Source organism: Macaca thibetana, chromosome 3, assembly GCF_024542745.1.
Source record: "Macaca thibetana thibetana isolate TM-01 chromosome 3, ASM2454274v1, whole genome shotgun sequence".
NCBI classification, from domain to species: domain Eukaryota; kingdom Metazoa; phylum Chordata; class Mammalia; order Primates; family Cercopithecidae; genus Macaca; species Macaca thibetana.
The window spans coordinates 102,611,762-102,629,066 of NC_065580.1; the positions used below are offsets into that span (position 1 = coordinate 102,611,762).

General features: G+C 41.8%; 1 protein-coding gene across 1 annotated transcript in view; it reads right to left on the reverse strand.

Moving 5' to 3' along the window:
- PDE1C (phosphodiesterase 1C) overlaps positions 1–17,305 on the reverse strand; it is a 534,574-nt gene that overhangs the window by 392,247 nt on the left and 125,022 nt on the right. Inside the window, exon 3 of the mRNA XM_050784828.1 lies at positions 10,678–10,849. Within this exon, the coding sequence (XP_050640785.1) occupies positions 10,678–10,849 (172 nt within the window). The remainder of the gene's footprint in view (positions 1–10,677; positions 10,850–17,305) is intronic.

The following is a 17,305-nucleotide window of genomic DNA, read 5'->3' on the forward strand; positions in this document are numbered from 1 at the left end:
TAGTGCCATTCAACATATTCACCCATCTCCGTGAGGTCTGGGAGACGGGGAGAGGGTAGCGGAGGACAAATGGGGCCTGCAGTGGTCTGATTCACCTCATGCAGCTTCAGTGCCCAACACAGGATGCAATTGTAGAGTATGCACTGGGCACATGAATGGGAAGAGAGCATTTGTTATCACAAAAATTTTAATAAGAAGGAAACCGCTCCTTTTCCTCTAGCAAGGTCAAAAACCCTGCCCTAATGCTGTAAATAGGAACAAATATTTCTACAGAGTAAAACACAGGGCTAAATTATCATAAGGTAATGAACCAATCACATCAAGACAGATTTGCATTATTACAGGGCACAGTTTTAAAGGGGTCTGCTTTATTTTTATTTAGGGTACCTTAATTTCACTGCAACAAACAAATGCAGTTAAAGTCATTCATCACGGAAAGTTGTAAGGGGTGACATATGGTGTTTTTGAGATAGTTCCCAGTGTAGAGTCCCATATCGGTAGGCCAATCTGTCTCTTTACTTCATCCACCATTAAGACTTAGCCCTAAGCCTGGTACTGGGAAGGAGGAGGCTATAAGGGAGGAGAAGTAGAAAGGCAGAGATCCAGCTTTTCTGGCAGGGGAGATGACAGGGAGAAGAGAAACTAGAGCAGAAGAGGCAAGGGTGAGACGTGGGTGTCCTCCTCTTCTCTCTCTGGAGGGATATTCACCCAAAAACAGGAAGCTCTACATCAAAGTAAACTTGGTGGCCAGTAGAGTCAGGTAAAGCGAAGCTGAGTGTTAGCTTTTCCAGGTTGTCTGTAGGCTCTTTGTGGTTTGGACAGGCCCCCAGAGGCTCCCACAAGCTCCTGAAGCCAAATCTCAGAAGTTACCTGGGATTGTGACTGAGGGTTAGTCCTGGAGGTTGCCATGGGGACAAAGTAGCCACAGGCTAATCCTAAACCACACAATAATCAAAACCAGACTCTCCTCGGGGCCTGTAGCACTGCCGTAGGGGGAGCGGAAAGGGGCTGGGAGAGAAATACAGGCAGCAAGGGGGGCCAGATCACACCAGACAGCAGAGTCACAAAAACCAGACACCATCTTGGTGAGCTGCAGGGTGCCAGAAGGGACATCTGAACCAATGAGCATTTTCTGAAAGAAAACTAAATCATCAGGGGAAAAAAAAAGTGTCATTCAAATGGTAAGTTCACATTCGACTTTAAATGTAGGGTTCCTCCCTAGTTCCCCTTAAAGTGGGGGCTCCAGAGGAAGAGTAGTTCAACTAAAAAGGAAATTAAGAAGCAACATTTTCTCACACATCTTGGGGTATTGACAAAATTGCAGCCCTGTTACACAGGTATTTCTCACATTAGGCTGATAATCTATAAAGTACATTTTCTGGATAGTGATTCTTCATTCCCTACTAATTGACAAGAATAAACCCTCTATCCTCCAATAAGCCAAGTCAAAACATTTTAGTGAAGAAAGAAATATGGCCCAGGTGTGGTGGCTCACACCTGTAATCCCAGTACTCTGGGAGGTCTAGGTAAGTGGATCACTTGAGGCCAGAAGTTCAAGACCAGCTTGGCCAACATGGTGAAACCCCATCTCTACTAAAAATACAAAAATTAGCTGGGCATGGAAGCTGAGGCACGAGAATCACTTGAACCCAGGAGGCAGAGGTTACAGTGAGCTGAGATCATACCACTGCACTCCAGCCCGGATGACAGAGCGATACTCTGTCAAAAGAAAGAAGGGAGAGGAGAGCAGAGGAGAGGAGAGGAGAGGGAAGAGAGAGAGGAGAGAAGAGGGAAGAGAGACAGAAGGAATATGGTGGGGGTAGGCCCCTACTAGCTGACTTCTGCAAACCACTGCCTATATTTTAGGCTTCCAAATTCTGCAATGCATTTTCAACAGCATTACTCTTGCTGCCCTCTCTCCCAACCAGGAATTTCTCTAACGCCTGAGATGTACTGAATTTATACTTCCAGCTCCTAGAATTATACCACCCTTTTCATAGGAGGTTCATGAGCTAAACCATAAAAAATGAATTGGACTGCAAAACCACAGCCCATTCATTCAATCAACAAATACACCCGAAGCATCTACGATATGCCAGGCAATCCAGGCAGTGGGTCCCTGCCACCCAGAAAAATTTGTATCTAATGCAAAATATGAATAAGAATAATGTGGGATGTGCTACTATGGGTCAATGGTAGTGTCCAGACAGCACGTGGATAGGAGGTTGGGCAGCCCAGTTGTGGAGGTATCCAAGAGAGCACAGAGCACCCTTGACCTTGGGCTACAGCCATAAGCTCACTGCCAATCTCCTCTACACTGCTGCTCCCACCTTCATAGCTTCTTGGTGCTACCTTCATACATCAAGTACTCTATTGAAAATCTCCTCCCTGTGAGTCTACAGGTTGTGTACAATGAAGTTACTGCTTATGCAACTGAAGACGAGAAGTGCATTTATCTCGTACCCCACACTGACCCCCAGGGGTAGTTTGGTCCAAGCTGATCTCAAATCTTCACACTTTCTTCCTTTATTCAGAGAGAACTTCAGGGATTCCCTGCATATTTTGGGTCTTTATGTGGGCTGGAACAGCAGTTCCTGTTGCTAATTAGGAAACATAGAGAAGTTTATCCACACTTCACATTGGCAGGGTGAGTTAGGTGGAAGCTCCAGAAGGAGTGTCCCGCTCCTCCTCCCAACCCAACAGCACTGAAAGCTTCCTGAGGGTTATTCTAGGATGAATAACTCACACTTTGTAAAATGTGCCGCTAAAATTTATTGTGGTTGAGGCATATGCTGAGGGGTTGAGGACACCTCAGATGAGCTACATTCCCGGGGGTGGAAGCCTGGATTTCTCAACGGCCTGAGAAGAGTGTGCTCTGGTTGGAAAAACGATGCATTCTCTAGGGGTAGTCAGCCCTGGAGACAAGCCCACTGGCTAGGAGCCAGAGGCGTCCATCAGCAGACCTTCTGTGTGGAGTTCAACATTTGTGAACATTTCTTGGACAATGAAAACAATAATATTTTGAGTATAATTACAATTTTCTCCTTATGTTGTAGTTTCTTTACTCTCAATGCTTCCCCAAAATCCCCTGTAAGGCAATAAAAGTACAAGATAGTAAAGAAAATTGTGACTTGCCCCATGTTCCCTCCCACTAGAGCCCATAGGGAAGATACAGTATCAAATATAAAATTAAATATAGAGAGACTGGCCCAGAATATCTATGCCAGTAGCATTGGAGCTATGCCCCCCACGCCAAGCTAGAAGTAGTGCACCAGCAGAGAACTGCAGTGTGATGGGAGACTGTGGTTCTCTGAGAAGCAGATGTCAAGACAGGATTAGACATACAAGAGATGTATTGGAGTAAAATCTGAAAAAATAAATGAGTAAAGAGCTGAGCGAGGCTGAGAAAGCCATCAGAACTGGATGCAGGTCTGACTCCCAGTAAAAGAAAGTTGGGTAGAAGTATCTGAGACTGTACTGCAGCTCTAAAGAAAGTTCAGCAAGGCCACTAGTGAGTCTGAACACCAAAGTCACCATCGGAGGAGTTCCATGTCTCCCAAGAACAGCTGACCTTAGGGTCCCTGCCATGCTCAGTCAATGCCAATGGGCTCCTCTGGGATGCACAGCCTTGGCCATCACAGGGATAAATTTCCCCCACACAAGCTAGGAGACCATGGGTCAAGTTCACTTTCTGTGATCAGAGATATGAAAGGTACATTCTCATGGCCACCACAGAGATAAGCCCTCTCTTCCCAAAATACCAGGGAGAGGACCAAAAAGAATGCAAGAGGAATAGTGTCTACCTCATATATACTTGGTCATTTTTTAACACTGAAAAATCTGTCTCTAAAAACTTACAAAGAGAGACCTAAACATTGCCTTTATGTGAAGCCAAGGTTGCAATAAAAACTTCTCTGGGCTTTAAAAATTCTCAGAATTCATTCTTTCATTCTTCCCCTTGGCAAATGATTTGGATTTGCAAAGACTAAAGGTGAAAAATAACTCCAGGAAGGCAACACTAAGTCAGGAGAGTAGGTGTCCCTAGAAGTTTCCAGTGGGTGAGCAACACTCAGTGATAGAAGAGTATGTGTGACCAGACTTCCTATGAGCTAATTGGGAATTTTAACCCATGATTCATCCTAGGGAGGGGCCGAAGCTCCAGGGGACGCTACCCCACACCATGCCATATCATCAGCCAGATTGCACATTTCCTGAAAGTAATCAAGTCAGAAACTGACATTTTGGCAGCAGCCCCTAGTGGAAAAATGACTGCCAAAAGCCAAAATGAGGATGAGTTCAACGATTTAATTCTGCATGGAAAATGCAATCCATTAAATGGGATCTGACAAGGCCTTAATCTCATCCGTAGCTGAGGGTGTTGGCTCAATGCGGTTCTGCTCTCTGGAACATATTCTTAGTAAGCTATCTATAGAATCTAGAAAGCCTTTGCCAAAGCCCAAATAAGTCCATTCTAAGTGGGAAGAGAAGCTCACCAAGCCCCCACTGACTCTGTAGGGAGTAAGCACACGATTCTTCCAAGTGCAAAATTATCAAAACCTGGCAACTCAACCTGTGTTGGGAGTCACATGATTCAAGGCAAAGTAACTGAGATGGGCAATGCACTGAGTGGCTTCAGAATTTCCACCACTGCCCAAGGAGGTCGGGCCCACAGCCAGCATCACTCACAAAGCATCCATAGGGCTCATATTCCCTGGCTGGGGCCCATTGCATAACCCAGTCACGAAAGAGTTGGGGGTATAGAGGATCAATCTTCTCCCAAACAGGGTTTTAAAAACTGAGTGAGAAAGACTTAGAGGCTGTCACCTTCATTGGCCCACTTAATCCTAACAGCAGCCCCCAAAGCCCGTTATTTTACTGTCTGCATGTGAAAAATGAGGAAAGAGAACAAAACCATTACTCAAATCATGTAGTTTAAAAGATTGTTTACAAATTCATACTTGTGGGATTCCAAAGCCTATGTTTCACCACACAGAAGGTGGTGGTCCTCCGACCACTGCATCAGTTGGAGCTTGTTAGAAATGCAGATTCACAGGCTGCACCCCAGACCTACTGAATCAGGATCTGCATTTAACAGGATTCCCCAAGGAATTCATTTAGACATAAGGTTTGAGAAGCAGTGCCTTCAATGGCTTCTATCCAAAAGGGGTAGGTGGATTGAAAACATAAGTCTAGACTAGAAAAAGATTCAGTGCAATAGAACAGGGCCAGTCTTATAGGACACATAAAATATGTATCAAAATATAACTCAAACTATATATCCAAAGTGCACACTCAAATTAGTATAACCAATCACACCATATCTTTTTTCACCAACAACAAATCCGGAGACATGAAGTCCAAGGTTATGTGGTGCTAGTAGAATATGCTGAAGGAGCATGGCTGTAGAGCTAGGTGGACTTGGTTGAAATCTCCAGCTCTGCCACCTGCTGGGTGACTTTGGGCAAGCTGCTTGATCTCTCTGAGCCTCAGTTTCCTGACCTGTACAACTGGGAAAATAATACTCAACTTGCCAGGATTTGGGGGGATTAAATGAGCAAATGAATGCACAGTCCTTGGCACACAGCAGATGCTCAATAAACACTAGATGCTCAATAAACACTTCTCTTACTTGTGGTGCCATCTGAGCCAGGTCCCTCCCACCTCTGGGAATGTGTACACCAGAGGCTGGGGAGAGAAACCTCTCTCAGCAGCCAGCTCTTTCCTGTTCTCTTGGGTCCTCTAGTGGCAGGTATTGAGATTCCTGTGACTAATCAGACTAGATGGACTTGTCTGTCTTCCTTAGCCCCAGGTTCAATTTATTTTCTATCCTCTTTTAAGAAAAGCTAAGCAGAGCAACAGGTTTAAAGGGATAAAATATGAGAAAGAAGGAAAGAGGCACCCAAGGTGAGTTTCCAGGAGTGTCTATTTTCCAGGCACTGAAGCCTTTTTCTTTCTTTATGGCTCCCACTTTCTTCTTTTCAAAAATCTCAGATTTTGAAAACAGACCTTTCATGCCACAAGTTTAGTGAGCTTTCGGGGCCCACAGTGTCTGCACGTGGAGCCACAAAACCCGTGTTTGATCCTATTTAACTTTGTACGTGTAGGCTCAAGGGCATGCAAGGATTCCAGTGAGTGCTGAGCACGAATACAAAATTAACACTTACTGAGCTCGTTCTGGGTGCTGGACACTGTGCTTGGCTCATTCACATGCATTATCTCCTTTAAATCCTCCCCAAACCCCAGGAAGGGGGTCTCTTTATCCCCATTTCAAAGACTTTAAAACAGGCTAGAATAGGTAAGTTTGTTCTCACACTGCTATAAATAAATACCTGAGACTGGGTAATTTATAAAGGAAAGAGGTTTAATTGACTCACAGTTCCACATGGCTGGGGAGGCCTCAGGAAACTCACAGTCAAGGCAGGAGGTGAAGAGGAAGTAAGGACCTTCTTCACATAGCAGCAAGAGAGAGAAGATTAAGCAGGGGAAATGCCAGAAGCTTATAAAACCATCAGATCTTGTGAGAACTCACTCACTATCACAAGAACAGCATGGGGGAAATGCCCCCATAAGCCAATCATCTCCCATCAGATTCCTCCCTTGACATATGGGATTACAATTCAAGATGAGATTTGGGTGGGGACACAGACCCAAACCATATCAATAGGTAAGTGACCCGCTCAAATTAACGTAGCAAAACACTCCTAAATCTCACCTAGTGCAGTGGTTCTCCCGGTGTGATCCTGGACCAGCAGCATCAGTATAACCTGAAGCTTGTTAGGGAACATTCTTGGGCCCCACCTACATCTGGGATGAGCCCAACAATCTGTTTTAACAATCCCCCCCAGGTGATTGTGATGCACACTCAAGTTTGAGTCATCAGACCACTCTTTAAGCCCAACCTTAGTATGACAGTTAAGAAAACAGAGGTTTTGCCATAAAAAAAAAAAAAAAGACATTATGTGAAGCGGTGGATATGTTATTTAGCTTGATTTAATCATTTTGCAATGTACACATACAACAAAACATCACATTATTTTACATTGTAAATTATATACAAATTTTATTTGTCAATTATACCTTTATAAAGCTGGGGGGTTGGGGAGAGGAGAAAAAAACAGAGGTTTGAAGAGATGAAGCAATTGGCCAGGGGTAATAGAGTTGGAACTGAAACCCAGTACAGCCACTATCAGAAGTCAAATTTTCCCACTTGGATAGCTTAAACTGTTCCTTTCTTGGAGAGTAAAGACTAAAGTCCTTAGTACAACTAAGCACTAAACTGTGTTGCCTTCCAGCAATATTAGCTGGGATCTGAACCTGGGCAGCCACGAGGAGACCTTCCCCTCAAGCCCTGGAAGCTTCGTCCCAAGACTCTGCCCCAATACACAGAGTATTTGCCTCATCAGCACTGCCCAGCCAGGAAGGGGACAAGAGGGAAGACTGTCAGGGACCACACCCAGAGTTGAGATGGCATTTGCACAAACCTCAACTATCGACACACAACCCTTGGGAAAGAAAGGTGGTGCCTTCATTTTCCAAAAGCTTTATTTCCAAGTCAGTGTGTCAAATTCTCACTTTCAGCTATACCCTCTGGCATTATTAGTAACTGACATTAATCCAGCGACAATCCAGAGTGTTTGCAGGCCATACTTAGGGATCGCAGCCTGATTGGAAGACAAGGCCCAGGGACATGTCTTGAAGCTGCATTTGAATCACAAGCATGCTTTTTACGTGAGTTTATAGATGATATACTTATTTGGGGTGGGGTGATAAAGTAAGACTTAAAATTTTCCCAAGCCACTCCTTGCTGCTGCATTGGAGACCAGCAATCCACCAGCAATTTTTTATAGGCTTTCTCTCTCCAGGCCAGTTTCTTCATCTCTAAAATGGACAGAATCCTTCAGTTTTTTGGGTTAAGCCTGGCAAATAAGAACAGTTATTGCTGATGTAACAGGGAGTCTGGTGGAGACTGAAACATAAAAACATTTGAAATTTTTTTGAAAAACACCCATCATTGATAAACGTGTAAATAATTCATATATTTGGAAATGGAAAGTAAATTTAGCTTTAGAGCAGACTGTCCCTTTGCTCTGAAAAAAACTACTTAAATGAAAATACTAAATGCAAATATTAAACAAGTACACACATTTTGTCCTGGTGGTAGCTTGTATATATTTGCCTCCACCTTACAGAGAGCTAGAAAAGATTTCTGGGGAAAGTGGAATTAAGTATCTAACCCCTTCCTTTTGAGAATCAACATTATTAGAATATGTCTGAGAAAAACTGTGGTTATGCTGAGGCCAAGGGTCAGGAAAAGACAACAGAAGCCACAGACAGGAGACATCACAAGGAAGAGGTAATCTAGGTTGGTGACAAAAATGCCTAATTTCACTGAGGTCAGAAAGTCCACGCTCAACATGAGACCTCATTTCCCTAGCAAGGGACAGAAGGCATAGCAGGATAAGCAATGATTCTTGAACCACTGTCAATAAGGCTGGGGGTCCTTGGGAATAGTGAGGGTCAAGAACCCCAAGAAAAGACTGGACCTCCTGATAATTTGGCACATTGGGCTTATTGACATTGTCACTTGTATCTTGTTTGGTAAGAGCTGATGACCATATTTCCTGGCCCTAAACTCCAAATGCCCTCCAAGTATGACCAAGGAAAAAGAGAAGGAAGTAATGAAAGCTATCACTAACACTTATTGTGGTACCACTCAGTGTTAATGGCCCTACAGAGGAGCTGTAAGGTAACCTTGATTCTGCTCTGATTTATTCATTGATAAACTCTTCCCATACCTGAGTAGTTTACTTGTAGTAATTTATGCACAACAAATCTCACAGCTGATCATGCCACCACAGTTAAGGACAATTGCAGAAGAGAATATTTACCATTTAGCATTGTCATCAAAATCAACCATCTTTTTTGGAAGAAAGGATAGCTACAGAATAGTACACAGTTGTATTAAGGGTACCAGTAAATAAATAAATAAATAAATAAATAAATAAATAAATAAATACTAATGGATTTCTTGTCTCAATCGCTAAAGGGTTGGCATATACCTGCACGCACCTGCAGTCTTCTTCCTACAGCACCAAGTGTTACAAGGAAACAGAAATAAGTCCTGATATTCAATGTATAACTTAATCTCTTTCAGAAACCAGGACACTGCTACCTGTTACAACTAACAGATCAAATGACACTCATGGGCATCAATACATTCTCTCTATTAAAGAGCACCAAGAGAATGCGAACAAAACAGATGATAGTAAAGGAGTTGAGTGAGCAAATAAGATGTTCTTTTCATGAGAGTAGCTCTTTGCCCGTTCATCGAAGAAGATGATGAACCTGGTTTGGGGTGAAAAGAGTAGCTATAAGAACCCTTAGGAGAAGAGATTGACTCCATAAGAGATGCTCCAAGGCGAGAACACAAAGACAGAGAAAGCCATTCACAGTCCCCTCTTTCATCACAGTCACTTGCTGAGAATTGCAGGTTCATAAGATGTACTTCTCTCCAGGTGAGTGAGTTTTAGTTTATTCAAAACCTTATGATGCAATAACCAGGTCCTTAGTAGGAATAAAAACAGCATTTGCCTGCAATTCTTGTCTCTCCAATGCACTCGTCACACTGTATAAAGAAATCCAAACCCCTATTTATCACTCCTTTCTGAATTCATCTATAATTCAATAGACACTAAGAACCTTCACACAATGAAATGGCTCTCACTGAGGAATTACGCATATCACCTGGATGCAAAAGAGAGTACACTTTTCAAATCTATTTCATGGAACTCCAAGAGCTGTCTGAATTGTTTATGGGGAAAGAAAAATGAGGTTTATATGTTCTGCTAACCATGTGGAGAGTATGAAAGTCTATAGTGGAAAGAAAAGTGAAAGAAGTAAAATTGATATAACAGGAAGAAAGGAGGGGCAGAAAGCAATCTGGAAAAATGATCAAGTCTTAATTTCTGAAACCAGTCTAATGTAAATTTACTGTTTCAAATGTGAGTCTGAAAGACCCATTTGGGGAAAAAAAAATCACCTTTTTACACCACATTCATACTCAGATTGGTTTTTATTTAATATGTGTGAGAAGGTAAGGGACGGAGTTATAATGAAAATGGAGTACAATACCAAAAGAAAATAAGAGACCTTGCGGGAAGATGCAAGGCTAAACGATGAACTAGAACAGAGTAAACAGCCACCTGGTAAACAACATGAGAAAATTCTCGCTTCATTTCCGTCAGCAGCAGCTCTTACATCTTTTACAACTGGAAACCTTCCCCCAGCAAGAGACTCTAAAGACACAGGACTGAATTAATTCCCAACACGTGCTTTTCTTCTACGCCCTTATCTGGATGCGTCATCCTCCTTTGAAGCAAAAGACTCATTAATCCAATTCAAATTGCCAACATTAGTAAATCCTTTGCCTCAGCATTTAAATGCCAATACCAATTAAATACCAACAGCAACTTAACTACTGATAAGATCTTCACTACATTCAGGAAATCCAGCCAGAAGTCCAGCTAGCATTGATTCCAACCTTCCTTCATCAATTCTAATTTACTCAGTGCAAAGAAATGAAGTAATTTGCTGTCCACACTGACTATGCATCTAACTGGATTGAAACAACTCCACAAGCAAATAAGAAGGAACACATTGAGTTGCAATCCACCAAACCTGAAGGATGTCTTCACCAAGACTTCCGGGCTATCCAGCTGTGGCAACTCATCAGCTAGGATTTCTTCTGGGGGTCGAGGGTCATGGACAATTGTTGGCCGTGGCTTCTCCTTGACATTCCCTGTGAGCCCGTCGATGAGGGAGTTCCACAGACAGTTCTGTGACTTAGACCCTGAGGCATAGGGAAAAGAGAGATGCAGGTGAATCATCCACCAGTTGACTCCACGTCCTGCCTTCCCCAACTCAGGATCTTCCAAAGCAGAGCAGGGAAATTTATATATTTCTCATCATCTCCACCAATGTTAGAGAGCTGTAACCAGGAATTTTTACATTTATATGTAGAAAATAGGCTACCACTCTGAGTATTTTGACTCAAAGCTAAGTTATTGGATATATCTTATCTCATTGCAGTGGTGATCAGCCCTAACTCCTGACAGAGCCACAGGTATCTATTTAGGTGTTTAGTCAGCAATTGGAAGTACATAAAGCACTACCATTTTAGGGAACCGTGAGGATGTTCAAACACAAGTCTCCCCTATAAACTCGGCTTGCCTGAAGCCCAAGACTCCATTCTATGGAGACATGCACCCCAAAGAGGGCACCACCTTTAAGAACTAGAACTCACGATCAACAGGTTGATTCTTCTACAATATCAAGACCCGGGAAAATTACATGTATGTTTATGCATGTAAAACTTCAAACATGTGAGATAAATGTTAAAGGTGGGCATCAAGTGAAAGCGGTGTCTACAAAAGGAGAGCCTGATCTGCCAGGTGATCAAGGTCAAACTCAGTGAGAAGTTGTGCTGATAGTGTGTGCCCTTGATATGATGTCATGAAAATGTCACTTTGCTCTGTGTAGTAGGCATGTTTCTAGCTTCCATAAACTTGATGCTGTAACATCTGCCCTACATGCATGTGCCCAACACAGCTAGTTCTGGACAACCAATAGTATGCCCGAGTCACCTGACCTTGGCCTCTTGCCTCCCTTGTCGCCCCACTCTCCCCAAACCCCCAACTCCTCAGGGGAAGTCCTCCTTCCAGGGGTGTGCTTTTAAAACACAAATCGGCCAATCCAGAGTCCACACCCCAACTACCTCCCTTGTAGGACTTTCACACCCCTGGCCACTCTCTACTGGGCCTAATCACCCCAGGGCCTGGTACCAGGCAACTAGGTATTAGGCAGCCCCTAGGCTCCAGCCCCCCGAAGTCATTCAAACCAGCCAGTCCCAACCCTGCTTACCCTGCCTTGCCTGTTCCTTCTTGCAGAAACCACCACAAAGGTTCCTGCCCACAATGTCCCACCCCCACCTCCTAATTGACACCAGTCCTTCCCCAGATGGCCCCATAACATGACATGGAAGCCCTCTCTTGGGAACTGTGGGTAACAAATTCTCTTTACAATGGCATTTGTCTCCTTCTCTGTTGACCTTACCATACCTAAACAGAAATAAAACTTATTAAACAATCAGTCTAAAACACCCAGTCTAGTCATGGAGAAAACATTAGATAAACCACTTGAAGAACTTGTGACAGAACACCTGACCAGTGCTCTTCAAAACAGCCGAAGGCACCAAATACTGTTGAGCCTCCATATCCATGGGTTCCATGGATTCAAACAACTAAAGAAGGAAAATATTCAGAAAAATAAAAATGCATCTGTAGAGAACATTCACAGATTTTTTTGTCATTATTCCCTAAACAATACAATAACTACTTATTATACTTAATTATAATTATTAAAATTAAATTATTAAAATTATTATTTTAATAAAATTTTGTTATTTTAATAAAATTTTGTTATTTTAATAAAATTAAATTATTAAAATTATTGCTATTAAAATTATTATTATTTACTTAATATTATTATTATATTATTCCTTAAACAATACAATAACTAGTTAATATTTACATTGTGTTAGGTATTACAAGTTATCTAGAAGTGATTTAAAGTATATGGGAGGATGTGCATAAATTATATGACAATACTACATCATTTTATATCAGGCACTTGAACCTCTGAGCATTTTGGTACCTGAGGGAACCAACCCCCTTGGAAATAGAGGGACTAGCGTATAAGGAAAGTCTGAAAAACTATCACGGCCAAGAGGAGCCTAAAGACATGATGACTAAATGTAATGTGGCGTCCTAGATGGGATCCTGGAACAGAAAAAGGACATTTAATTAAAAACTAAAGAAATCTGAATACCGTGTGGATGTTCGCTGCTCAGAATGTACAGATATTTGTTCATTAACTGTTATAAATGTACCAAGCTAATGTAAGAGGTTAATAATACAGGAAACCGGGTGTAGGCTGTATGAGATCTCTGTATTATCTTTGCAATTTTTCTGTATATCTAAAACTGTTCTAAAATAAAAATTCATAAAAATAAAAGTAAATAAAAATCATAAATAAATCATAATTAATTAAATAACTATTATTTTAAAAGTCTATGAGCAAAAAAATTTTTAAGTAGAGCCTGAAGACATTACCATTACCATTAACCCATTGCCATTGGTTTGTGCTGGTTACGTCTACCCAGATAAAAGAAAAAGTTTGTCTTTGCACAAAGACACTGTCAGGTCGAGTGAACAGGCCACCTATAGAATGGGAGAATATTTTTGCAATCTACTCATCTGACAAAGGTCTAATATCCAGAATTTACAAGGAACTTAAACAAATTTACAACAACAACAAAAAAACAACCCCATCAAAAAATGGCCAAAGAATATGAACAGACACTTCTCCAAAGAAGACATTTACATGGCCACCAAACATATAAAAAAAGCTCTACACCACTGATCATTAGAGAAATGCAAATCAAAACCACAATGAGATACCATCTCATGCCAATCAGAACAGCAATTATTAAAAAGTCAAGAAGCAGCCGGGCACGGTGGCTCATGCCTGTAATCCCATCACCTTGGGAGGCCAAGGCAGGTGGATCACCTGAGGTCGGGAGTTCAAGACTAGCCTGACCAACATGGAGAAACCCCGTCCCTACTAAAAATAACAAAATTAGCCAGGCATGGTGGTGCATGTCTGTAATCCCAGCTACTTGGGAGGCTGAGGCAGGAGAATCACTTGAACCCGGGAGGCAGAGATTGCAGTGAGCCGAGATCACGCCATTGCACTCCAGCCTGGGCAACAAGAGCAAAACTCCATCTTAAAAAATAAATAAATAAATAAAATAAAGTCAAGAAGAAATAGATTCTGGCGAGGCTGTGGAGAAATAGAAACACTTTTACACTGTTGGTTGGAGTGTAAATTAGTTCATCCATTGTGGAAGACAGTATGGCGATTCCTCAAGGATCTAGAACCAGAAATATACCATTTGACCCAGCAATCCCATTACTGGGTATACACCCAAAGGAACATAAATCATTCTACCATATAGACACATGTACACATGTGTTTACTGCAGCACTATTTACAACAGCAAAGACATGGAGCCAACCCAAATGCCCATCAATGGTAGACTAGATAAAGAAAATGTAGCACATATACACCATGGAATACTATGCAGCCATAAAAATGAGAATGAGATCATGTCCTTTGCAGGGACATGGATGAAGCTGGAAGCCATCATCCTCAGCAAACTAACACAGGAACAGAAAACCAAACACCACATCTTCTCATTCATGAGTGGGAGTTGAACAATGAGAACACATGGACACAGGGAGGGGAACAACGCACACCAGAGCCTGTTGAGGGGTGGGGTTTAGGGGAGGGAACTTAGAGGACAGGTCAATAGGTGCAGCAAACCACCACAGCACACGTATACCTATGTAACAAACCTGCACATTCTGCACACGTATAGTGGAACTTAAAGTAAAATAAAAATAGAACAATATAAAATAACAATAAATAAAAATTAAAAAAAAAAAACACTGTCAGATCACTAAGCCATGCACCATAGAGCTGTGTCTATGCAAGATACTGGATTTTTCTAATTCACACAAAGGCTCCATATGGGGCATGAGGGATGGGCATGAAGGAGTGAGAAGCAGTGCTAGCTAACACACACCATGTATGGGATAGGCAGATAGAGAATGGATTTGTGTGCACATGGGGATTCCTCCCTGAGACCTTGGCCAGCCACCTGCAGCCTACCACAGAAGAAATCACCCTGGCTTGTTGTGCCAAAAGGACAGCTCTGCCAGAAAGATTGAAAGAACCTCACGCACAACAGGGAGTGCCTCACATGGATCCCTGAGCCTACAAGCAAGGACACCCATGGGTCAGCAAACAGCTCTTTCAATGCCCATGCCATAACTGACCTCCCTTGGGGTGTCCATCCAAACTGCTTTTGTGTCTATCAAGAGAAAATTAAAGCGCATCAGTGGAAGGAAACAGATTCCTCAAACCCCTGAAAGACAAGACAGCTTTTTTTGTTTTTTAAAGGCCCTACACATATATCTTAATAAGATCTGGTCCTATTAATGAAGTCTGGTTCTGTATTAATGAAGATCAGTTCTATGTTAATGAAGGTCTGCTTCTGGGAGGAAGGACAAGAACAGCAGCCTGTTTTCTTAAACCTGATCTAAGTGAAGGCCTTACAATAAAGTTCCTGCACATCCCCCTTTATTCCTTCATTTTTTTCATTCAGTAAACACATATTGAATTCCCTCAGTGTGCCAGGTTTCATTCTTGGCCCTAGAAAAGGAAAGATGAATGAGACTGGTTCCCAAGGGAACCCACAAGCAATCACAATAAACTGGCAATGCACCATAACTGAGGGGCAAACAGAGGGCTATGGGACCCAGAGGAGAGCTCACTCACTCTGCCTCAGGGCCCTGGGGAAAACCATACAGAGAACATGACATCGGATATGGTCTACAGCATGAGACACTCTTCAGCAGGTAGAAAAGAGGGGAAAACAATCAGTGCAGACAGCATATGCAAAGGCTTAGAGGCGTAACAAAGCAGCTCCTGAGGCTGGCATGAAGCCACAGGGGCAGTGTCCAGAGATCGGGTCAGAGGCCTGTTGGGCCATTTGCAAAGTGCCTTGAATAAAATGCTACTCATTTAAGAATTTATCCTCCAAGCAATAAAAAGAAAGAAAAGACAGATTTTTGAGCAAGGTTGTGGTGACACAGCCATATCTGTGTTTCGGAGAGGAGACTACTGTGCTGTGGAGTAGCGACTTATGAGGAATGGCAGGCTTATAGGAAGAGCTTATGAATCCATAGGGTGCCATGCATTTAACTGTGGGTGAAATTACATCTTACCCATAAATATGTAACTAATTTTTAAATATACATATATGTGATTAATAAAACTACAAATTCATCTAAAACTATTAATGAATTCATAAGAGCTTTTTCACCATTTTCTCAGTCAATGAATCAGAAGGATCATAAGACCCAAGCCACCTCTACATTAAGGGCTCCCAAACAAAATTGTGATGATACCTCCAAAGTACCAGCCCCCACAAAGACACACACTGATGAGTTTAAAAGAAGACTGTGGTTGAAGAGATGACTAGGATTCACTCAACACTCACTCTCAACTCCCCTCTCGCTTGCCTTCATCTCTAAAAAGGTTAGAAAACAATATACGGGCATACATAGGAGATATCATAGGTTCACAGTTCCAAACCACTGCAAATATCACAATATAATGAGTCACACAAACTTTTTTGGTTTCCCCAATGCATATAAAAGTTATGTTTATACTGTAGTCTATTAAGTGTGCAATGGCATTTTGTCTAAAAACAATATACATATCTTAATTCTAAAATGCTTTATTGCTGAAATAAAAAAAAAAGTGCTAACAATCATCTGAACCTTCAAGGAGATGTAATCATTTTGCTGGTAGAGAATCGTGCCTCAGCGTTGATGGCTGCTGACTGATCAGGGTGGTGCTGCTAAAGGTTGGGGTGGCTGTAACAGTTTCTTAAAATAAAACTCTACCATCCCTGCACTCAAGAAGGTTTGAAGAGGCAGAAAAACACAAGGCAGCTGCTAATTGATTTAGACTAGAGCCAGACTTTAGAAAACTAAATTTGTTTTCCTTAGCCCTCTCCTTAATCCCCTCCATAAACAATTTTCCAATCCATCAAAGTGTTTGAAATTGACCAAAAACTTTCATGACTGTCCTATCTATCTCACCCATCTGAATTGTCTTCACTTTTCACTATCTTGGAACTACTTTACAGTACTGTAAACTGGAGAAAACTGATAGCAACACAAATGAATCTTGTCCGTAGAAATGTAAAATGTGTCCCATGGAATGCAATTAATTATGGCCGTGTAGATATTGATGAGTCTTGCCAGTTTCACATCCACAAGTAAATTCATTTCAGCATACCTGATGGATTTACATATTTGTCTGCTCCTTGGATTTTCTTCCAAACTAGTTATAACATCTTACTAGTTTCTTCATCAATGTGTTGAATAAGATCTTTGACACGTGTTCACTTTGTACTTGTATGAATTTTCAAAAAATTATCCTTTAACAGTACCAAAGTCCTCATGCTGCTCCCCTTTAAGAAATCTCTTATAGTTAGCCTAACTACATCTGAATTAATATAGTACATTTATGTAATGGATTGCTATGCCACTGACTAATATTCCAAAACGAAAGATCGCTATAAGCTGATAAGGAGTGATTTCCAAGATCTATT